This window comes from Maniola jurtina, chromosome 2 (genome assembly GCF_905333055.1).
Source record: "Maniola jurtina chromosome 2, ilManJurt1.1, whole genome shotgun sequence".
NCBI lineage: Eukaryota > Metazoa > Arthropoda > Insecta > Lepidoptera > Nymphalidae > Maniola > Maniola jurtina.
Window position 1 is genome coordinate 15,003,856 of NC_060030.1, and position 25,630 is coordinate 15,029,485.

The 25,630-nt window shown below is 36.5% G+C and overlaps 1 protein-coding gene across 5 annotated transcripts; it reads left to right on the forward strand.

Annotated features, from left to right (window-relative positions):
* Window positions 1-33: 33 nt before the first annotated feature.
* On the forward strand, window positions 34-4,544 carry LOC123876472 (epidermal retinol dehydrogenase 2-like). 5 transcript variants are annotated; one of them, XM_045922771.1, is made up of 6 exons: window positions 35-224; window positions 478-528; window positions 1,106-1,306; window positions 2,254-2,583; window positions 3,117-3,361; window positions 4,230-4,544. In XM_045922771.1, exons 2-6 carry the CDS (start codon window positions 526-528, stop codon window positions 4,420-4,422), a joined length of 972 nt encoding a protein of 323 aa, XP_045778727.1. In that variant the 5' UTR covers window positions 35-224; window positions 478-525; the 3' UTR covers window positions 4,423-4,544. The 5 variants fall into 5 exon arrangements, with proteins under 5 accessions (XP_045778743.1, XP_045778727.1, XP_045778710.1 ...); XM_045922754.1 differs by having other exon boundaries at window positions 214-263; window positions 1,095-1,306; XM_045922780.1 differs by lacking the exon at window positions 35-224 and adding an exon at window positions 245-263.
* The last annotated feature ends 21,086 nt before the right edge of the window (window positions 4,545-25,630 follow it).

Below are 25,630 nucleotides of genomic sequence, written 5' to 3' on the forward strand. Positions count from 1 at the left end.
TGGTTATTCCTTAGATCATTCAGGGTTATTCATCTGGGATTTCCAAAAGTTTTTTGCTGTCAATAAAAACCAAACATTCAAAATTTTTATTTCAATTTATTGAAAAAAATCGCCAAATAAGCAAAACTGCTCCTAGCAGGTACTCAGTCCTGCTATATAAGTTATAACTCAGACTGTGCTTTAACTATCTTTTATACAGGTCATCAGTACACAGTACACACGAGGTAATGTTATTTGACAGATAATGAGTTTATCTCACTATGGTGATTAAAATTGATATTATTTAGTATTATCAGCTTATCTATATAATGCACTTGAAATTAAATTCAAGATCCGCTTGCCTTTGACTGTGCGCTAACCTATATTTGTGCTATTGCACTTTTTTATTCAATGTACTCCAGTTTAAATTTGAAACTTAGAGATCAGCAAAGTATAATTTATTTCTTTGATTTAGTTAAGTAATTATTTTATTTTTAGATCCATTAATAACAAGTTCCTATTGTGCATTTTTATGGTGGTTTTACTATGGTAAGTTTTCTATATAGCTACCTATAACAAATTCTTTGGCCCTTGTGTATGGATTTTGCTACCTGAATATTTTGTGAATGCATGGATTAATCCAGGATTTAATAGATATAGATACTTACTCATTACTTTTTTTTATAAAAGAAATTAATCTGACATCACTGCATTTTGTGAATTTCTTAGGCAAAAAATATTCACGTAATTGATATGATGACACTAAGTAATATTAATATAAATAAATATTATTAAGAGTCAAAAAATATATATTTATGAAACTTTTGATTTGAATATAATGTGCTGTATAGATTCTTTAATGTAGGTACTTCATCATGATCATAACACATCAACCAACTAGCCAGTCCACTACTGAGAACAGGTCTCATCTCAGAATGAAAAGGGATTAAAATCCAGATTCCCCAAAGTCTTAATCTGCTATAATCTATAGATACAATATTCTGTCATTATGAACTGTGATTATTATTATAGCAGTTTATAAGTGTGTATAAAGAATACTCCTCCCCTTTTACATTTATTTCATGTAAGTAACAACTTTCTAAAATACCCTTTTGTATTTTTTCAGGCCTCATACCTAAGCAGTATACTGAGCAATGTGTTAAACCCCATCTTTCCATTCAAAATGTTGTTGAGAAGTTATTCACTATGTGTTTTAATGGTGGATGTAGTATGGGTTGTAATAAATGCTATTTATGCAGTAATGCAAGCAGTTTATGAAGTGTTCAGACCTCCACCACTTAAATCTGTAGAGAACGAGACAGCCCTGGTAAGTGTTTATTATCTGTACAAATAAAAGGATTTACAATGGACCCCCCATAATCCGCTAAACGTTTGCAAGGCAGTGTCGAACTATCAAATTTGTTGGATTATAGAGTACTGCCTAAGACCCCCTATAGTCCTACAAAAGAGTACCTTGTAATCCGATTTTCAAATTCGAAAAAACAGATCCAATTATAAGATTCTCCATGTTATACTTTGAAATACAAATCATACTGCCAGAGCAACGTAGTGCAATACTTCACAGTCGGTTTTAACTATTATTATCAATGTTTATCAGTATGTCCGTCCTAAAATAGTCAAATGACCCTTGGCTTTAAACAAAGTTGAAAAGATTATTTCTTGTTTAGTTGTTCATAGGAAGTTCAAAGTTATGATATTGTAATAATACATAGTTACATAATAATTACAATGTCCCTTAATGATAATGAACACTCGTAAAACTCTAAAGACATAAATGTGTTAATTTGTAGATCTAAAAGAAAATAAAACTTGTTTAGTTTAGTCAATGTAGATCAATATTGTAGATCTTGGCAATAAATCTATACAAGCCAGGGCCATAATATGTCATGTGTGTTGCAGTTAAGATGTCTACCTAATATTCAGGGTCTAGGATTTAATCCCGGGCAGCGGGCTAACACCTCTTCCTTTTTTTTAAATATTATGTATGTTTAAGCAATTAAATGAGAAGGGAATCGCAAAAGATTGTAAGGAAATCTGCATACCTGAGAATTTTGTTATAATGTTCTATTAGGTATGTGAAGTCTCCAATCTGCCTTTGGTCAGCATGGTGGACTAAGGCCTGCTCAGTAGTGGGCCGTCAATGGGTTGAGAATGATGATGATGATGATGATGATTGAGTAACATAGTTCGCTTAGTTCAAATGCAGTTAAAGCTGCTTAACATTTATTCTTAGTTAAATTTTTTATGTTTCAGATTGTAGGATCAGGCAGAGGGGTTGGTCGTGAAATAGCAATCCAACTAGCTTACCTCGGTGCCAGAGTAGTCTGCGTAGACCATAACGAATGCAATAACAACAAAACTGTCTCTTACATAAAACGGAAAGGCGGCACTGCCCTAAGTTATACCTGTGACATCACGAAGAAGGAAAACGTGGTTCATTTAGCAGAACAGATAAGGAATGAAGTCGGTTTCATCAGTATGGTATTCTATTGCTGCGGCATTCCAAGCCCAAGGTCTCTGATAACTCAGCCGCCTCAAGATATTCATGATACTTTGGATCTAACTTTAACTTCTTACTTTTGGGTAAGTAAATCACAACAATATTATAACTTACATTTAAAAGCTTGTATATCTGCTACTTTTGTTGAATACCAATCCTAACTTGGTATGGTGGTAGATGCTTTTGACGATTCAAAAGTATGTACTTGTAAAAGTCTAATTGAATAAAAATATTTTGAATTTGAATTTATTCATATGAATATTATAAATGCGAAAGTGTGTCTGTCTTTCTGTCATTCTGGTTTTTTTTTAAATTCCGTGAGAACTTTGATTTCCGAGATAAAAAGTTACCTATGTCAATTTTTGGGATGTAAGCTACCTGTGTAGTACACAGTGTGTACCATATAAATCGGTTAAACAGATGGAGCTTTAAGAATCCCGTTGGAACTCTTTGATTTTCCTGTGTTCCCCAGGATGTAAGCTAACTATGATATTTCATCAAAATTGGTTAAACTGTTGGGCCGTGATAAGCTAGCAGGCTTAGTAATACATACACAAGGGTGTATGTATTACTAAGCCTGCATGGAACCCTACAAAGAGAGAATTTTGCTTTACAGATAATAGACAACTTCATGCCAGAAATGAAAACAAGGAATCATGGCCACATAGTAGCTTTGACTTCAGTAGCTGGTCTCAGTCACATCAAGCACCAGATGCCTTTGAGCGTGGCTCAGTTCGCTGTCCAGGGTCTGGCCGAGTCTCTGATGGAAGACCTCAGGATCAACAAGATTAACGGGGTTCATGTCACATTGACGCATATCTATCCGTTCATCGTAGAAGACAGTTCAGATTTGAGGATGAAGTAAGTATAATCTTTTAAATATAGCTCAAGGTGAGAGGAGAAACTGACTGACCGACATAAGCACCAGATGCCTTTGAGCGTGGCTCAGTTTGCTGTCCAGGGTCTGGCCGAGTCTCTGATGGAAGACCTCAGGATCAACAAGATTAATGGGGTTCATGTCACATTGACGCATATCTATCCATTCATCGTAGAAGACAGTTCAGATTTGAGGATGAAGTAAGTATAATCTTTCAAATATAGCTCCAGGTCAGAGGAGAAACTGACTGACCGACATAAGCACCAGATGCCTTTGAGTGTGGCTCAGTTCACTATCCAGGGTCTGGTCGAGTCACTGATGGAAGATCTGAGGATCAACAAGATTAATGGAGATTTCATCAATTAATCAAGATTAGTGCATGTAACGTTGACTCATATCTATCCGTAGCCGAAGACAGTTCAGATTTAAGAATGGAGTAAATATGATTTATTTTAAATAATACCCCTCGAGGAACCAGAAGAATCTATATAAACTAGACAAAAGAACACCATAGACACCATAACGCAAATTAATTAAATTGCTACTTTTAGCACTATAGTCTAGCATTATAGTCTTTGCAATCTGACCTCTATTCATTATCAAGGACTGCAAAAGATTAGCTGATAAAATTATACTTAGTCATTAAATAAAAAATATTAGTTTTCCCCAGCCAAAAAGCGATCAAAATAAAACATCCAGAAGAAAAACTGTTATAAAATTCAAATCAATTAAAAAAAAAAACAATTTTTCTCATTTAGATGCCCATACCAAACGACATAAAAGAAGCAAAAGAAGCTTCGTTTCAATAAACTGCTTGTAGTAAATGAGGTTTCCATATATTACTTTTTTCAGAATACCAAGCTACTTCGGAACAATAACTCCTGCGAAAGCCGCCAACTCCATCTTAGAAAGTGTCCTTCGGAACTATCCAGAGGCGTCAGTTCCCAAACATTTACTATTTCTCGGACACCTCTTGCGTATTTTGCCAAGGAAAGCCACAGTGTTAGTGAGGGACTTATTAGACACAGGCGTAGATTTCGCTTGAACTAGTATAAGGTTTATTGTTTCCTAAAAGTTGATAATTTTGTTTGAGATTTCCAAGGCTGACATATAAACTTGAAATCTGTCAAAGAATTTACATGGTTTTCTACAGTGTGAAATGAACTTCAAAAAAAAGTAATTTATTTAACTAATTGTAGCCCCTAGTTTACACCAATAAACAAATTGTTATAAAGTTTCCACAAAACATGTATAATGTTGTCAAAAACATGTCAAATATCAATATCAAATATTAACATTATTGTCTTTGTATTAGCAAATAGTTGAGTTAACAGACATTTTATACAAATATTTTCCAAGTTTTGCATAACATTCCTGTCACAACTTTTTTTAGAGGGAGACTTTTAGACTTTTGGTGGAACGCGGTGTGAGAGTATGTGAGCATGCTATGAACCTAGTTATGTTTCAAAATCTAGAAATTTATTTTATAAAAAAAAAAACGTAATAACTCTCTTTAACTATAGGCTTAGTGTTGAATGCATTTACGATTGGCTTATTTATTGTAAAACCTGTAATATGTAAGTACACCACTAATTTTGAATTACCTACCTAACAAATTATAACTATAATAATTTATTAATTAAAATTAACGTGAGAAGACAATAGAAAAAGACAGCAAAAACAAGATATTTACAAGACAACATTAAAGTACAAAATTTTATTACATTTCAAAATATTAATTTTAACTAATATTTGAGATTTAATGGGACCACAATTTTCGTAAAACTAGCCCCATGCTTGTATTGTAAAGTATTATAGTTAGAAGTAGAAACGTAGGTTTTTTATATGTGTGTCCTCTATTTTTTGCCTCCGACATGATGGTTGGAGACTTGATAGCTGACATGGTTTTTTTAGAAACATAGGTTAAGGTAGGTAAGTACTTTAATTTATATACGTACAAATCAACTTTTGCTGCTCATTTAGAAATATATAAGTTATTTATAAGTCCATGTTATAACTATACTATTGTATATAAGTAAGCGCTATTAGATATTTAAGCTAGATGCAAAGAAAATTGAAGTATAAATATAACGGCTAAGGGTATTTGTGTACTCATTCGTATTAAATTCGTATTCTTTTTCTAAAAATACTATCCATATTTTTTACGTCAAATATCCATCAAATAGTTACGAATGAGTGAACACGCGTACGTACGTTTTGTATGGCGGCTACTTTGACGAAAACGAATACGAATTAAATACGAATGAATGCACAAACACCCTATTTATGATAAACATACTAAATCTCTAAATAAACTAAACTAAATTAACAGATTTAATCTTGCCCTATACTTTTCTGCAGGGAGCATTATGAAAGGGACAGCAATAAAATACCTATCATTTTAATTTAGTTATTAGAGATTGTGTGCGAGAATTAGCTAGATTTGTCACGGTCCACGGATTCAATTGGTTAAGATGTACCAAAGAAAGTGTTTAAAATATTTTTATATTTAAATAAAGCAATATAATACTTTCTGTGGTTTTTTATTTTGAAGAGTACTACAGTTGACGACCAAACCGATGCAGGTCAGTTGCAATAGTAGGTAGATGAATGAATGAGTATAGTTACTTTTATTGTACACCACAAAATTAGTACAGAAAAACAAAGTTACCTAAAAGCAATACAATTTGGCGGCCTTATCGCTAGGTACCTAGCGATCTCTTCCAGGCAACCAGGTAGATGATGAATAGTTCCTCTTTATGACATCTAACTCTCAACTGATTCGGTTATAACAATTTGTTTTGTTCATTAGAAACGTTTAGAGAAATTGAACAATAGCAATAACCCTATTTTGGGTAAAATTGCTAATTATGGCAACTTTGATGTGTCAAAAAACCATAGACAATCATATTCACTTGGTTCCCCGGATTACTGGTCTGTGGACTTGGTGTAAAATATAGGTACTAAAACACTAGAATCCAGAACAGGGAAGGGATAAAAATGGTAAAATGTCAAATTTGTTTCTAAATTTTATCAACTGGTGGCGCTATTGTAGCTGTTTTTTTGTTCGCGAATATTTAGCTGTTTTGTGTTCGACGAAAACAAGAACTTTTAAATTTAGAACATATTGAAGTGCAAGTGCTATATTATATTATTGAGTTAATTCATAAAATTAAGTGCATAAACGTTTACAGGAGAAAATAGACCAGTAGCAGTTTCCAAAGTGAGTTCTAGTTTTATATCCTAGCGCAGACTGACACAACAATCGATCGATATTACAAAATAACTATTTAATTACTTAAATTATTCATTTTATGGAAATACCTTTGCACGGAGTGTCGTATTTATTGATATAAAGAATTCTTTCAAGCCGTAATGGCTCTTGAAAAACTCAAAAATAGGTCACCGTTTTGAAAGAAAATAAAATAAGAAAAAATATGTCTAGACGTCTTGCAAGTTGTCTTATGCTGGTAGGTAGCAAAAATAAGAATTTCTCGCCAATTTCTAATCATGGATATCGTCTGGGCCTAGTTGCATTATTAATAATTACAAAAAGTTATTGAAGTTTATTTCAGAATATCCTATAAATTTTCAAAAAAAATTCATGTGCCGGCAATATTGTGACCCATACGCCTGAGCTGGTGGTTCCACACTTGATGCACAAAAGTATAAAAATTCTTCTCCTAATTGAATTATTAGTACCTACAGTCATCCCAGAACTAACTTTATAAGCCTAGAAGGCTGAGGGACACATTCAGTTACCAACCTAGGTTGACATTGCCTTATCAGAATTATTAAACAGGAATAACCCAGTAGTTAAGAGGTCAGCTTCTTATTGGAAGGGGAGGTACACACTTGTAACTATTGAGAGCTATGTGCGTTTTAAGCTATTAAAATATCCCTTGCTGTAATAAAAATACAAATTCAACAGATTAAGAACAGTTGAGTTGTGATGCTTAAGGCCTCATTCATGTTTTAACGCTACCCTTTTATAACGCTACACTTTTATATATAAGCTCATGTGAATTAGGGCTTAAGGTCTGAAGGATAGATTTATTCACTGTAGTGTCTTCTTCTTCTCTCTGGGCTGGTTTCCGCACTTAAACGTTTCCGTCTGTTGTGCCTCTCCTCACTGTAGTGTATCAAAACAATGTTTTTAATAGCATTTGTATTTTTCATTAATTAGCATAAAATGGGTTCAATTTTTAATGGAATAACTTCGCTTGTCATATAATTTCTTTAATCAAACCGACCTATTGTGGGGCTTAATCTTTGGGCCTATGCTGGTTCTTGGTCCTGTATCACTTCAACCATCTCCAATCCATTGTGGTCTTTACAGTTCCTTGTCAATACTTGTGGCTGCCAGGTACAACATCCCTGTTCTGACGGGATTAGAATAGCTTCCTGAGGGTTTATGATGTTTCCCTAGGTGGATCCTATGTTTAAGCATTAGAGCGGGCAATAGCAGATTTTGTGAATCAGAGTCTCTACAGACTCCTGGCATAGTCGGCAGATATCTGTGCCCTGGAGCTTTTGTAGTGGTCTAGACATTTCCTTTTTAATATTTTTTTCTAGTCGTAGCCATGAGCAAAATTAAAATAAATAAATAAAATAGCCTTTTACTACCTGAACGTAACCTAACTAATACAGCAATTCTCGAGATAATTTACACATTATAACTAAGTACTTTTTGTAGGTCGAAAATAAACATATCAAGAATTATGAATTTCTAAATAATGTCTCTTAATTTGGTGTGCCTGGTGGCATAGGCCTCCTCTAACTTTCGTCACTGGCCTCTGTCTGCTGCAACCCCTGTCTAGAAAGGACCCAATGTCCCATGGATGTCGTCTTCCCATTTTCTGGTTGGTCGTCCCTGTCTCCTAGCACCACCTCTTGGATACTATAGAGTCACTTGTGTCTAGTGCTATAGCACTAAACAAGGCGTGCGCGGCGGCCGCCTGCGGGAGCGGGGGGTCTCGCGGTGCGGCGCCGGCGCGCGGCACGATGCATTCGCGGCGCGACCGCCTCCAAATTACCAGCGCTTATATTGTTGTAAAGTTTATTACTATTTTATTATTAAAACATTTATAAAACCATAAAAGTCTTATCAGTACAGTCCAACTCAAAGTGCAGTGCAACACATCACTATACAACTTGTTTGCTCCATTTGCTTAATTTGCAACGTAACTTAATATGTCCTATCCAGCCACATTTATCATGGTAGATATGAGAAAGGCAAAATAATTATTAGAGGAGTAGGTATTATATTGAATAGTCATGAATCATAGGTATGTATTTATCGCCTATAGAAAACGTTTTATTGATCTCTCATTTTTCGCTTGTTGATTAATTGCGCTCTAATGACAGAGAGCATTAGGGCTCCGCAATTTATTGTTAAATAATTTGATAGGAAATGTTTGGCCGTAAGAATCGTTTTATTTATAATCTCCTTTTTAAAAGCGTCTTACGAGTATTTCGATTTCAATATCTTTAGAATTAGAAGATAAAATCAAACAGATTAAGTATCTGAAATGAAATTGCGAATATTTGGATTGTAGCAGTTTTAGGATTATTATTTTTTTGTATCGAAGAAATTGTATCCAATCTACCCAATTGTGTAGGTATCTATTTTATGATGGATTTAGTAGATTAAAAACGCAAAAAGCACAATTCAAATAAGTATCAGAGTTAGAGCGGCTACGCACTCATCTAATCCAAATCCGTGAAAATACGGATGTAAAAACTCGGACTGACTTCGGATATTGCTTACGCCCTAATCTCTGATCCAAATTCAAGAATTTCAGTAGACTTCTTTGACATACAAACTATGCCATTATGTCCGATTTGAATCCGTGGCACATCCGAATTATTCTCACGGATGACGGAGAGAAATCGGATGACCGATGTCGGATCTAGTGCGTAAGCTACCATACAAATAGTTCTATGACTACTTTGGAACGTATATTCACGGATTCGGATCGGATGGAGTGCGTAATCGCCCTAATGGTAAGCTAGAACCTGTTTTCGTGCTGTGCCCCACATGACATAGTTTATTCCGGCACTTGAGGTCTTGTGCTTGAGGTATTTTGGATTTAATGCTGATGAGGAGTATTCTGGTACGTGTGATGAGTGTCACAATTTTAAAAATAAACGTCTTTATTTCTTTCTTTCTCTCTCTCTCTTTCAGTTAGTTAGTTATCAAATTAGTATGAAGAGGTGTTAAGTTGACAAGCAGTTTCCTGTAATGTTACTCTCTTTATTAACCCCCGACCCAAAAAGAGGGGTGTTATAATTGCACAGAAGTTTTGGTCAGATTTTTTCCATTTGCCCAAGTTTCATCCAAGAATAAAAGCTGCGGCGCATGTAAATGTAATCGCATGCAGCAGACAGACATAAATAAGTGCAAAACTTAAAGTAAGTCCTTCTTCATTAATTCTTGTTGGACTCTTTGTCACAAAGCGTATCCACTCGTAAACCTCTTGTCTTGATGTAATTTAATAGTCACACTAATATTATAAAGGCGAAAGTTTGTATATGTGTGTGTGTGTGTGTGTGTGTGTGTGTGTGTGTGTGTGTGTGTGTGTGTGTGTGTGTGTGTGTGTGTGTGTGTGTGTGTGTGTGTGTGTGTATGTTTGTTACTCCTTCACGCAAAAACTACTGGACGGTTTGGGCTGAAATTTAGAATGGAGATAGATTATACTCTGGATTAGCACATAGGCTACTTTTTATCCCGAAAAATCAAAGAGTTCCCACGGGATTTTTAAAAAACTACATCCACGCGAACGAAGTCGCGGGCATCAGCTAGTATATTATGTAGTAGCTGCTATCATTAGCATAAGTAGCTCGATCACTATATCTACCCATATTATAAATACGAAAGTGTGGTTTGTTTGTTGGTTTATTGGTTTGGTGGTGGTGGTGGAACGGAGTAACGGATCGACGTGATTTTTAACCCCCGACCCAAAAAAAGGGGTGTTATAAGTTTGACGTGTGTACCTGTGTATCTGTCTGTGGCATCGTAGCTGATAAACTAATGAACCGATTTTAATTTAATTTTTTTTGTTTGAAAGGTGGCCGATCGAGAGTGTTCTTAGCCATAATCCAAGAAAATCGGTTCAGCCGTTTGAAAATTATTATCAGCTCTTTTCTAGTTACTGTAACCTTCACTTGTCGGGGATGTTATAAATTTTTAATTTACACTTGTTTTATATAAAAAGGGGATAGTCAAATACCTGGAGAGTGACAGGCTACTTTTTATCTCACGATGGAAACTGTTATATCTATAAATGGCTTTTTAAAGCGTTCATACCTACTCAATTCCTAAACGTTGAAGTTGCGTGTCTGGCATCGAACACCGAACCCCCGAAATAGGGAGCCGACCTAGGCTATCACCGTTTATGGAGTCAAAACTCAAGAGTCAAATTGTTAGCGCTTGTTTATATGGAAGTAGTATTACGTGTAAAAGTATCGAGTGTTTATTATTCGACATTGAGAGAGTACTGTCCGTTGACTCCCTAATCTTCGGCATTCAATTTATTTCGCCGCGGCGAGCTTTCCTCTGTCAGTAACAAATTGTTTTGTGAAACAGCTGGAAGATTAATAGAGGCTCAACACGTGCTAAGTAAAACCACCTCACCATCCGAATAAAAACAGTAAACCTAGTATTTTTTTAGGGTTCCGTTCAAGAGAGAAAAGGGATCACTTCGTTGTCTGTCTTTCTGTCGTGTCTATCAATCAAGGGAGTTAAACTTATAGGTTAGGTACTTCCTGTTGACCTAGAATCATGAAAGGTAGGTAGCAATGTCTTATAGCACAATCACTGAGTGAGGAGAATCAAGTAAAGGGAAAAATCCGAAAACCGTGAATTTGTGGATATATCACGAAAAAAAAGTGTTATTTCTTGCACGATTGAGCAAAAACACTTAGTTATAGCAGATTAGTCGACCAAATTTTTTTTTTTAATTTTATTTGGAGGAGTGAATTCCTCATGGATATTGCCCAACACTGTGTTCTGTGTTAGAACAGTGGAGATTCATCTCAGATTAGGTTCTTAGACATATTTATTATTACATATGATTTACAATCATAGTTCTCAGAAGGAGAGTTTTCATAGGCAGGCGTGAGTCTTTCACAATATAAAATAAAAGTTTCACTTGTACTTCTTATGTTACCAAACAAAAGTTTTTAAAATGTGTAAACTTATAATAGAAATACATAATTCGGATGTTCGTCTGGAAGCTCCATTGAGGGTTTATTGCCTCTTTACAAAAAAATTTTAGGGTTCCGTACCAAAATAGTAAAAATGCAATCCTTATGGTGCGACTTTCTGCGTCTGGTTGTCACAATCGATTATTTCAGTAACTATTAAAGCTGATGAAAGGAATAGTTGTGTATAATATCCAACATCATTAGAATCACAAATCTAAAAGATACATTCTAAAAGAGATTTTTATTTATTTTTATGCATAATAGTTTTTGCTTTATCGTGCAAAATATCGAAATGTATATAATTTTACAGAAAATATAACCAACGCTCTAATTAATCAAAGTCAGGTTTGTGGTTCGTTAACGAACGTGATTCTCCCCGTTTTACTTGTTTTCTAGTACGGAACCCTCGGTGCGCGAGTCCGACTAGTACTTGACCGTTTTTTTTATCTTCGCAATAATATTTTTTTAATGGACTGGTGGTGGAGCGAAAAATTCGGTTAATAGCATTTGAAATGCGACAGAAAAAATGCCGCGTGTATCTGCGTTGAGGGCGCTGGGGTGGCGTAAAAGCTTTTATGTTTTCCGGACAATGGCTGCTAAACGGAACAGTTCGCATAAATTATCAACGCAGAACGCTCTCTCCCAACGGAAGATGTTTTATATTTCGATTTAATGCTAGACTATATTTGTTCGACCCGCCAAATGTTCTCATCATGTAGCGGAGAGTTTCATACTTTTATGTCCTTTTACGTTGTAATTGCCGCACATTATTGTTATCTGGATGATGCTCGCTACTTCGTCTGCGTGTACAAAAAATCCCGGACAGATTTTTATGAAAACGGCACAAATTGTTTATAACTCCAGTTACAAATAGTGTCGAGGATTTGTAAAGTATCTATCCTACCGACTGCGCCAAAGTTACAAAGAGCAGCGAACTCATCCCAAGGCATTAGGGAATCTCTGGCATCACATGGCGCCTGGTTATGGTAAGTTGACGTAATTAAATTAATCACACGATCTTGTGAAGATTCTTATCCAGTTTTGTAAAAAAGTGCTGCATTTTACAAGCCGTAAAAAAAGCAGCCGTAGCTGCATAAAGAGTCGTGGATATGTCGTAGATCTAAACTGCTATTGCGGTAAGCCCATCGATGTATAAAGCCTTTTAAGCGCGTTATAATGGTCATTATTTAAATTTATATCGTTATTCGTAGGCTTTCTTAGCAGAACGAATGAGGCTCAAAGTAATTGGCAAGAAATATGGGTGCCAGGTGGCTGCGGAGTGGGACGATAAATAACGTCTAAATAAACCCGCCGTAAAAGTTACACCGAATAATATGATTCACCCCTAAGACGTCTTTCCTGTCTCGGGAACAATGTTAAAATTCACGGGGCGTTATCACCGTTATTCATGGACGAGTTTCGCTTTGATGAAACTTTTATTGGAGCCATTGATAGACGAAAGAGTTGAAAAAAACAGTCACATAGAAATGTTACTGATTTCAGAAAGGACTCCCATTTCGTTATAATATCTTACAAATAAGGAAACTCAGATTCGCTCAGCGTGCGATGGAGAGAGCTATGGAGTTTTTCTACGTGCGTCGAGAGTAGTGGAAAAGTCTTGTGTGGTGGTGCATGTGAATGGTGGTGGCAGTGCTTGCTTGGGAACTTGGCTTTATTGCTTGGTTGGGGAGGTAAGCGGTGCTTAGCTTGTAACTGCATGTTTGACCATACAGATTTTTTCTGTTGGCGGATTATAGCAAAATAATTTTTAACTGTTTCTTGCTAAACATGAACTTCCGCAAAGTAACGCCTGATTCTATCCAATATTTTTCTACGTGGTCAAATCAGAAATGTAGAGATCCGTAGGAGAACCAGAGTAACCACAATAACCCAGTAGGTTGCGAAGCTGAAATCGTGATGGGCAGGGCATATAGTTCGAAAAACCTGATAGACGTTGGGGTCTCAAGGTGCTAGAATCGCGATCTCACACTGGAGAGCGCAGCGTTGGAAAACCTCCCACTAGTTAGACAGATGACATCAAACGAGATGCAGGGAGCCGCTGGGTTCAGATGGCAAAAGACCGTGGCGTATGCAAGTCCCTACAAGAGACCTATGTCAGCAGTGGGTGTCTATCGGTTGGTGATTGTTTTGTTTTATATTAGAACTACATGGTAGACACATTTCAATGTGAATGTTTGCCTTCTGTAGAGTAAATTAGAGTCGAATTACTTAGACTAGTTGCCAGATCCAAGATGGGCAATGATGGAACGAATTGGATATTTTCTCTTTGCTTGGTTGTGTTAGCGTAGGTACGTGCCCTGATATATTTCGTTGGCTTAATAGGATAACCGTTCTAAAATCATTAAGGTGGCTTTGCCGATATTTTTCATCCAGTTTTTGCTTGCGAAAGCACGATTTGGTAATCGGGAAATTTTAGCCGATATTTTTATAAGAATCCATCGTCTATACTGTGACTAATTAAATGAATAAAACAGACAACCTTAACTGGTGGACCAGAGATTTGAAATTTGGAGGACATAAGTAGATATTTCCTGAGTGTCGCAAGACTGTACAAAAAGTAGATACATGTGATAAACCAGTCTACAATATATTTTTGACTTAGATCCTGACTAAACTATGCCCGCGATTTCGTCCGCATTGATTTCCTGTTTATAAAATCCCGGAAAAACCTTTCAAATCAAAGAGAAATTGAAAATCAAAGAGTTCTTCAGGATGTAAGCTATGTCTGCACTCTGTACCAAGTAGATGAGATCCTGAACTTCGTCCCTGTGGATTTAGACCTGAAAATCCCGTGGGAACTTTTTTATTAAAATTTGTCAAAAACTAAATGGATGGGCAGTGAAAAGCTAGCAGACGGACAGAAAGACACGCATTTTCACATTTATAATATTAATATAGATTATGATCCTTTTGTTATTTATGTCTGTCAAATTAAAACACGAATAATACCCTCATATACAAATGTTTACTTTGCGTTTCGTTATGAATACTAATATGCGTTTTATACGATTTCGATCACGTACAGTACGGATGTAATAACGATTGCTTTGTACTTGGAGCTTTGCCCTTATACCGAAGTCTGTCTTATTATTGGGCTATGTGTTGAATGATTCATTGGCTCTAATTCGTCGTGTACTCCTACATAGCTTGTATTCAGTATGTATTATTTAGTCGAATCGCTCGGCAGGGTGAAGGTCTTCTCTCTCTCCCTCTCTTCTGGCTTTATAAAGATTAGCCAATGTCAAGTTTGTAGCTATTTGAATCAAGTTAGTTAAAATATACAAGTATGGACCCCGTCTGTGCCGGCACTCGCCGACATACGCACAGCACCCCTTTAGAGCGCTTTCCAGTCAGTTTTAACAAAAAAAAACACTCCAAAAAGGCAGAGCACGCCCGCCATCTAACACCAACACAGACGGAAGTCCAAGGTCTTCTATATCTATCTATTTATAATATTATAAACGCCAAAGTTTGTATGTATAGATGGATGGATGTACAGATGTTTGTTACTCTTTCACGCAAAAACTACTGGACGGATTTGGCTCTTTGAAATTGGGAATTATACCGTGGATTAACAAATAGGCTACTTTTTATCCCGGAAAATCAATGAGTCCCCCCGGGATTTTTAAAAACCTATATCCACGGGAAAGAAGTCGCGGGCATCAGCTAGTCTTCTATAATTGCAACTCGGTTAACCATGCGATGCTATACGAATGAATACTGTTGGTATGTGCATGAAGTCATTTAAGTTCTAATAATTCTTTCAAAGCAAATAGGTCCATTAGGTTAGATCACTTTAGTGATAAGACTACCTTTTGTATGTATGTCTTTTATTGTGTCCTTTGTAACTGTCCTTTTTTACAGAATAAAGTTACGTAAACAAAATTAGATCTATCGAAGCCGATCTAAAAGCAATTGGTACATCGTGGAATCAAAGAAATTACATGGTAAACAATTTTTGCAGCTCTATGACATTAAATGGATATAACCATTTTATCTATGAAAATAAATTTCTCAGATGCAGTGCAATTTTGAAGTACAGTAAAAACATAGAAATGTTCTAAAGTAGCAGACTGAAATCCAAAAGATCAACGGTTCAGACCCCTCCTGAGGTCCGTTGTACAATAATTATTGTCATACCTAGTCATAACACAAGCTTTGCTTCGTTGGAGGAGAGGGGGAATATTATTCATGAAATTAATGCATGATTCATTCAAGAGCGTGATATAAAATAAAATAGCAACTCATGTAATAGCATAGTTAATATTCATTTGAAAAAAACATAAGGTCCTTACATTAAAACCAGCAGAAATTTAAATTGAAGAAACGAACCATAAAAGTTATTTAACGCAAAAGAAATGGGAACGGTGGAGAGCCAACGTAATGGTTTATTCAAATTTAACATCGCGCTGGAGAACCGCGCCTTAGGGCATGATCGAACCGCGCACACCTGCGACAGATATAAAGATATTTCAGGATACTTTATTATTGCAATTTAAATAAAGCTGGGATCCCTCAAGAATTTAAATTCAGTCAACCTAGCGGTAGAAAGTTTCTTACATTGAGCAAGGATTGCTATGGACTATTTCAATCATTGTGGATTTGTATCCGGAAGCAGCGAGTAACTTAATTATAGCACACCACACAAAAAGTGCAGATAATAATCTTTGTATCTGTTTCTGCGGTCGCACTTTCATTATTCTAATATTTCATCATCTACTGGTTAGATTCCAACTATAAATGGATCAATTTTCACTGTTTTCAACGAGACAGATTTAAGAACTCAGTGAGGTTTGCTCTCGCTCTGGGAAGCCTTCGGCAACGTGGGCGGTCAACTTAGCTTCTAGAGCGAGCTTGAATGGTTGGAGTGACAACCCCGGCGTGGAAGGGCACTGTCTGCTCAATATACAGAAATGTCTAAGTACGGACATCTGACCAAGAAATAATGCCATCTGGAAGAAAGATATCCAATTTCGATGCATATTCCGTTGTCCAAATGATTCCAAACAGAAACCCATTTTACTTCCTCCTATAGTAGAATCTTTACTCCAACTTATCAGTCCAACTTTCCACGCCAATGTGCTATTTAATCTAGCATAAGTACGCTAAAAACCGAGGCCGAATGCTCATATCGCAATTTTCGCCAGTCATGTGTTTACAATTAGTTGCCACGAAACGTTCGCCGAGAATGCTCAAAACCGCTCATTGTAGTGAGCGGAAACCCAAAACTGTCATGAACACCCCATGGCCCATTTCACTTTAATTGCATATCAGCTATGAACGCCAGTTCACGTGTGACCTCGGTATAAAGATAAGTTGGTGCAATATTTTTTCTCGATCGTAGGTGATTTTTAGGTGTTGCGGAGAATTTTTTTGGGAAAAATATCACAAACTCCTAATTATTTTATACAATAAGTAATTTACTTATACAAAAACTATGACAAACACCTCATCAAAAGGGTTTATTTGACCAAGATTACGAAATGTTTATAAAGTTTATTTGGCAAATGAAGTGGAGCTTTGCCGCCGTCCTTTGAAATTTCTTTTTTGTAAAACAAACAAAGTGTGAGTAAGTTATTCCAGAGCAAGTTACTCCGAAAGGTTAAAGGTGCGTGCCGGGGATCAAACACCCGACCTTCTGAATGGGAGACGGACGTCTTAACCACTAAGTAGAGTTCTGGATAAGTAAGCTAAGTTGAAACTGATAGATCGTATTTTTAGGTGTTGCGGAATTTTTTTTGGGAAAAACATCACAAATCCCTTATTATTTTGTACAGTAAGTAATTTATACAAAAGCCAACACCTCATCAAAAGGGGTTATTTGATCAAGATTACGCAATGTTTATGAAGCTTATTTAGCAAATGAAGCGCGGAGATTTGCCGCCTCCCTTCGGAATTTCTTTTGTCTAATAAGAAACAAAGTGTGAGTAATTCTAGAGCTACGAGCAGGGAAATTCATTTGGTTAACTTGAACAAGTGTAAAAAAGCTTTCGTATTTCAGACTTGAAAATTACAGATGAATTAACCCGCGACGTTGCATAGCGTTTTCTTGAGGTTGAAAGCAGACTAACCTAGAAATACCAGAATTTAGTGAAGGAATAGGGCTTTCAGTTAGCCTATAAGTAAATATAGCTGATTCCGCCTGGACTCACGTGGTCAATCGACGTAAGCCTGACGTAAGGCCTATAATCAGATGTTTTATTCGACTTTTTCACAAATTTTTACTTGACTTATGGAACACTGAAGGAAAATACAGAATTGAAAAATAGAAAGCTAAACATGAAGAGGCTTTATTGCTACCAGCAATCTCTTGGTAGTTATTTGAGATAGATTTTGTGTCTTGTAATGCTGAGTTCATTTACACCCCTACAGTTGGACCAAACTTAGATAGCCAAACAAACTAACGAGTAAAGTAACTAAACTTTAATACAGTTTCGAGGAATGATATTCACATACTCGAATATTTGTTCGGCAAGTGTATTGGGCTACAATCACTTACCACGTGTGGCCTACTCACTATTAATCTTGCCGAAACAATTTGTAACTGACATCGGAGTGTACACCATAGCCCCAGTAAATAGGTCGGTGAAGATTAGGGAGTCGAACAATACCCGCCGATTCCGACGAACAATACACTGCCGAAGTCAAAATGTTTCAAAATGGTTGAATGGATTTTACTTATCATAACATAGAACTGAAGGAAAAATCAACAACAGGAGCTAGGGCTACCTTTTACCATAAATATATCGTTTCTTTTTCATGATAAATTGCCGATCTTCATATCCGCATGATAAAGTCACGAATTTTCCTAAAAATTTGGAAACTAATTTATTATGAATCAATTTCAAGTTCCAGCAGAACTGTTACTAGCGAATAAAGAATGTTAAGGAAAAGCTGAATATTATTATTCTTTAAAAAAAATTCGAGCAGGCATAGTAAATGTATTTAAGAGGGCTCTCTCCGTCACTCGCTCCATACAAACGCAGTTCCAATTTCATTTGAATATTAAGCAACCAAAGTCCATGAAATTTTGCAGACATATTCTAGAAACTAATATCTATGTCTGTGGTTTTCCAGATTTCTCTTAAAATATTCAGTTTCAAAGTTACGCGGTCTTTAAAATTTACATACAAATCTTTGAGCCCCTGTAATTTTAAAACTACATATTTTTAGAAAAATCTAAAACACCACAGACACAGATATTAGTTTCTTGAATATGTCTGCAAAATTTCATGGACTTTGGTTGCTTAATATTCAAATGAAATTGGAACTACGATTGTATGAAGCGAGCAGAAGCGAGTGACGGAGAGAGCCCTGTTAATCCTAAAGCAAAGGACATTGACGGATCTGGAACATCCATTAGTGATAAAGGCCCCAAAATAAAAAATGTGAATTTAAGAAAAAAGGTAACGGAATTGTGATTTGCGTATTTTACCAGTCCTCAAAAAGGTCTGATATTTTTTGACGAACGAATGATACATATATACCTATAATATATATACTGTGTTTTTTTAACTGGAACAGTATGGAGACATCCATACCTATAGGAGATACTGAGAAACTGTCATAGGAATCTTTAGGTCTTTTTTTTTTGTGAAAACAATTTTGACATAGTCAATTTTTGGGTCAAGCGTGAGCTGTCCATAAAAATCAATGAAATTCACAATTTTTTTTAATGCCGATCGACTCAGTTTCATGTAAGTAAGTATCATTTCATTGTATCGAAAGAAAAAAATCGGGACAGCAATAGTTGGTCAAGTAAATGGTTACTCGTACAGTCCAAGTTAAAATAAAACCGTGTAAGTATAGGACTCTGATTAGAAATAAAAATAATTAAAGAGGTATTATAAAAATGCGTGGAAAAGGTACCTATAGCCTATAACTAATAAAGAGGGACCATAGGACCTAATTAAAAATATATAAAAAAAAATATCGAGGGTATATTGAAGTGAATATCAATTAAGAGGGCTGTCTCCGTCACTCGTTTCCACTCGTTTCATACAATCGTAGTTCCAGTTTCATTTGAATATTAAGCAACCAAAGTCCATGAAATTTTGCAGACATATTCTAGAAACTAATATCTATGTCTGTGGTTTTCCAGATTTCTGTTAAAATATTCGGTTTCATAGTTACGCGGTCTTAAAAATTTTCATACAAATCTTTGAGCCCCTGTAATTTTAAAACTACATATTTTTAGAAAAATCTAAAACACCACAGACACAGATATTAGTTTCTAGAATATGTCTGCAAAATTTCATGGACTTTGGTTGCTTAATATTCAAATGAAATTAGAACTACGATTGTATGAAACGAGTGACGGAGAGAGCCCTCTTAAAGCTAGACAGTACACTACAGTACAGTACAGTACACTAGTTTTTCCTTTACATCTAGTTTCCACAAAAAAAAACTAAGGCTGAATCTTTTCAAAGCTTCGCGGCATCCCGTAAAGAGTGTTCAAACGACTTTGCCATTCCATCAAGATATAAGAGTATGAGTAAGCACATTTACTAATGAAGTAAACTAATGGATTCGGGCTGCCAACTTCGTCTGAAAATACAAAATCTTTTCATATTTCAGATTCTCGAGTGCATAAAACTTTTTGTGCACGTATTTGTCAGTCAATTTATTCCAGAATTTTCCAATAAGATCAACCGCTGAGTTTCTTGCTTAGGTTCTTTTCGGAAGGGCATTCCGGACCAATGTCAAAACCTTTGCAGGTCGATTCTTGAAAAGCTGCATCAATCTTTGTTACAGTCTCAAATGTTGTGATTGGTTGAATGTATGGTATAACTTCTACCTAGTTGCAAACAATGGATTGTAGGCCAATAAGCAGTGAACGAGTATCGGCCAATCAGAGGTGATCGCAATCACAACTGTCAAACTTGTATGAAGTGTCGCAGGTGTGGTTATAGAGAGAATCTACGTGCGAAATCTGAAGTTTTTACACCCAGCGGTTTGAGCTGTAGTCTGTTGGTGATCACTCATCACCATCGTCAACCCATCGCCGGCTCACTACTGAGAACGGATCTCCTTTCAGAATGAGAAGGATTTGGCCATAGTCTACCGCGCTATCCAAGTGCTGATGGGCAGACCAGCTTCCATTTGTATGACGATAGGCTTGCACTTGACGACAAGCATGCCTGAGAAACAGAGCAACGAGGGCTAGTTTGGAGCGTAAAAGTTACGAGTACGTTTATATTATTATCAGTCAGTCAGTTTGTCGTTGAAATTATGATGGATGTGTCAGTAATATGACGGCCTTTAGCGGAACTTACTCAAACATTGACCGAAAGGGATTATTCTTCATTTGGATCTTTTATGAGAGCCTATAAATCATTTTCGTCAGAGTGCGAAACCTTGTAACACGTACTATTCGACTATCGTTTCTCTACTAGTGACCAAAGGAATATACTACTCTCTAACAAGTAGTGACATTCTGCGTTAATGTGGTATTAATGTATGTAATGAAATCTAGAAAATATTGGCGTCGATTCTGATGTCTTTCTCTTAACTAAATCGGTTCTTTTGTGATTGGTTGGTGGCTCAAAATTGCTAATGCCCACTGAATTTTTGTTTTTGTCATTTGTATGGGATTACGTAATAGAGAGAGCCTTATACTAACTTCTCTCCGTGGATAGAGAATAGGCCTAACAGTAACATTGAAGTGTTGATTAGCAAACCTTGTTACACTGTACAATTTATCTTCTATCCATGGTACTTCACGCATAGAGATAAAAATATATTGACAGATGAGGTTGTTATCAGTGATTGCCCAAGCGATCAATTCTCATTTGTTTAGTCGATCAATTAATTAAGGATCTATTACCGTTAATTTATTGGTATCTCGAGTGATAAACCTTGTACAGGTGGATTTTTCCTAGGATGACCATCCTTAACTTGTCAATTGCTAGTGGTTTTTGAAAATTCAGTATCTATGTCATTATCCTTTAACTTTGTTGAACGTTTTTTTTAATAATAAAATAGTGAGCTAACGAGCAGGCTGGTCACCTGATGTTAAGTGATTACCACCGCCCATGAACATTTGCAGTACTAGAGGAACCGCCGATGCGTTGCCTGTTTTTAAAGAATTTGTTGATCCGCCCCTTGAATAACCCCATGTTGTAATCTAGTGGGAACACCGCCGATGGGAGTGGATTCTACAGTTTGCATGCCTCTGGAAAAAAGGATCTGGTACAACGGGCGGTCGAAGTGCACCAGGCACCCAGGTGACTGGTGAGGATGCTTGTGGTGGCGTGGAGTGCAGTTGTTGATGATGATTCGTAAATCTAGCCTTAAAAATAGCCATGAAGCTATTAACAATTCAATTCAATTCAATTTTCTTAACAACATCAACATCATTAATACATATTAAAATATAATGTAAATTATGAACGTTCTAACGAAAGTGCGTCTCAAATATCAGTCAACGTATTTTTTAACCCCCGACCCAAAAAGAGGGGTGTTATAAGTTTGACGTGTGTATCTGTGTATCTGTGTATCTGTCTGTGGCATCGTAGCGCCTAAACGAATGAACCGATTTTAATTTACTTTTTTTTGTTTGAAAGGTGGCTTGATCGAGAGTGTTCTTAGCTATAATCCAAAAAAATTGGTTCAGCCGTTTAAAAGTTATCAGCTCTTTTCTAGTTTTCTTGTAGAAAAGAAGGTTAGATAACCCTTAGGTTCATAATATTCAAGTGTCAATTGACAAATGTCAAGCTGTCAAGATGGACGTTGCCTAGATATACATAATTATTTATTTGAAAATGATGTTTTGGAAAACTCAGATACTTTGGATCGTAGGCGCGGAATAGTCCAAGAAAATCGGTTCAGCCGTTTGAAAGTTATCAGCTCTTTTCTAGTTACTGTAACCTTCACTGGTCGGGGGTGTTGAAAATTTTTAATTTACACTTGTTCTTCAAATCAGTTGTCTGGTTAAAATGATGGATGAGATTTTGAAGGAAGCTCAGTAAACGAGAGTGGTCGACGCGGATTATTCTTCATTTGTACCATATTCCCATTTGGCCATTCTCGTTGAGTGCGAAGTCTTGTCGCACATGCGATAGCTGCATCTAATGTCAATCGGATTTGGCGCTTTTAGGGCGTTTTGATTGGCCGGTAACCACCACTGGCACTTCAGCACGTTAAGGCTGTAGAGGGGAGTCGAATGTGTGAAATTGTGAACTCATTTTGTGTGTACCTACTCAGTCAGTATTCGTTTTTTTTAGCCATGCCAATCATGACCTATATTCTCTTTTCCCCTCCAACTAAGCGTAAAGCTTGTGCTAGGAGTAGGTAAGACAATAGTGCAGCGGGTGAGGTTTGAACCGCCGACCTTTCGGAATTCAGTCCGCTCGTCAACCTGTTGAGGGCTATACACCTACAATGTAACAGATTCTGTGGCTGTAACATCTATGTAGTATAGAAAACGCTTTCGTAGTATTTTCATACATTCGGCGTAGATTCTTCCTACAACAATGGACCATACCGTTAACTCTATAGCGACACGGGTCAAACGTATCGATGGATTTTATTCAAAACCAGCCAATAAACATTGTGTGCAACCCCCCCTAAGTATCTAAAAAAATCACATTTTTACTCTTAACATTTTATAGAAACTCATGAGAGTTTAAAGTATTGATATTTAAGTATTACTAACATTGTTAGGGACGTGGATCCCACTTTTGATTTATGATTTTTTAATTTATAAATACCGAAATGGGTACTCGGAGAACCAAAGATCAATAACAAACTCCATAATATATTATTTATCGATTCGTATGAAACAATTCTGTAAAGTGAGTATTCTATTAACACGCGCACGAACTATCTTCGCCCACGGGTATTGAATCTATTGTTGCTCAAATGGATTTTAAATTGGTTTTATTTTTTACATATCGATTTATCGTCTACCAAGTTATTAACGGCGAAGGTTCCGTTGTTGGTTGCGTTTTTAAGGAAACTCGTATCTCTCTGTAATAAATCTTTATCTTACTTGACTTGTTTTTATTCAGTTCTAAAAACTCAGTGCTACTTTTAAATTACTAGATAATGCCTGCGACTTCGTTCGCGTGGATTTAGTCTTCTTAAATATCTTTGATTTTCCGGAATAAAAAGTTGCCTATATCAATTTCCGGACTACCTCTGTACTAAATTTTATATAAATCGGTTAAACGGATGGGCCTTTAAGAATCCCGTGGGAACTCTTTGATTTTTCGGGATAAAAAGTAGCCTATGTCCGTCCCCGGCATGCCTAACTCTGTATCCATCAAAGTCGGTTAAACTGCTAGGCGGAGAAAGCTTGCAGACAGACACGCATACATTTATAATACTAGTATGGATTACATATGAAAGAAGAAGCTCTAATAAAATGATATCCATTTATTATTTCTTGAAAAAGTATTAGTTCCCCGATGGCCACTTTCTACTTGTATTGTGTGTGTGTGTGTGTGTGTGTGTGTGTGTGTGTGTGTGTGTGCGTGCGTGCGTGCGTGCGTGCGTGCGTGCGTGCGTGCGTGCGTGCGTGCGTGCGTGCGTGCGTGCGTGCGTGCGTGCGTGCGTGCGTGCGTGCGTGCGTGCGTGCGTGCGTGCGTGCGTGCGTGCGTGCGTGCGTGCGTGCGTGCGTGCGTGCGTGCGTGCGTGCGTGCGTGTGTGTGCGTGCGTGCGTGTGTGTGTGTGTGTGTGCGTGTGCGCGCGTATGTGCGGGTGTGTATGCGTGTGTACTTTATTGCACCGCAAAACACAAATGACAGGTTAAAAAAAAAAAGAGTACTTAAAATGTATTGTAATTACTATCAGTGTAATTACTTGTATTGTCTACATAATAATAATAATTATTTATTATACCTAGTCACAAAAGTTTCTGCATCATTTTCCTGTTCATTTATCATGTTATATCTGCGATTGTACGAGTAGCAGCTGTCCACAGTTCATTTGGCTGCCAATAACACTACCTGACTATGTGGTTGTCAAGTGGCCTGTGCTTTTATTGCTGCGTTAATTTGCCTATAAACTGTTAAATATACCGTTAACATTGAGTGGTTGGTAAAGCTTATACTATTATTATTTTTTAATCTGGTGATTCTTCTCGCTATTGCTACTTTGTTTGAAGTTGCCTTCAAACTACGGAAATATAATATAATATATAAATATCGCTCACCCTACTTTTAAATGTCACTGTTCAGATGTAATATAATATATAATACATCCATATTTATTTATATATTTATTATATTATATTCCGTAGTTTGAAATCAACTTTAGACTGATTTTGTATTTCGACAACGGCTATTTTTAGGGTGCGTTTCGATTAACGTGGAGCAAGGTGGAGTGGAGCGGAGCGGATTGCGAATCGGCCAATCACAATGCTTGAAATCTCCACACTGCATCAGTGAACTGTGTGATTGGCCAATTCTTGGTCCGCTCCGATCGACTCCGCTCTCATAGGCAGTACAGCGATTGTCCGATTTTACAATGACACGGCAACAATAGAATCGTTTGCTCGTGGTCAGTCCTCTCTTTCAAAAATCGGATCGATTCGGTGAGAGTTGGTAACGCTTGCCTACTTAGATTTTTTGTGGGAACTTTTTTTGTTGAAAGTATAGTTATAAATATAGTTGCGTCCACGTTTGTGGCATCGATTATTCTGTCGCTAACATATTATATGAGTGACCTCTAGTTTCGCCAGTGCAGACCAGCTAGGTTTCACTTTAATGTAATTATGTTGTCTGTATGTGTATCTAAGGCTCTTTATTTTCACCCACTCATCTTGAAATTGCTAAATGTTATATTACTGAATTTGTGGAAATAGGAAACAATGAACATTTGCGTTGGTGGCAAATACTTGAACAGTAGATAACTGACGTCGCAACATAATACTATCGCAACCTCGTGAGTTGAATTTAATCTAGTTCCATTTATTTCAATGATCCGAACAAGGAGAACGCTATGAAGCGTATAATTATATATAGTTATATAGTTTCAGAGTTTACGTATTTTCTTAGTTTTATCATAGAATACTCAATATT

Excerpts from the sequence above, each read along its gene's own strand:
- LOC123876472 (XM_045922754.1), top strand. Across the intron at positions 529-1,094 it reads TTTATGGTGGTTTTACTATG|TATTTTTTCAGGCCTCATAC; the intron begins GTAAGTTTTCTA and ends AATACCCTTTTG. Across the intron at positions 3,362-4,229 it reads AGTTCAGATTTGAGGATGAA|AATACCAAGCTACTTCGGAA; the intron begins GTAAGTATAATC and ends TACTTTTTTCAG.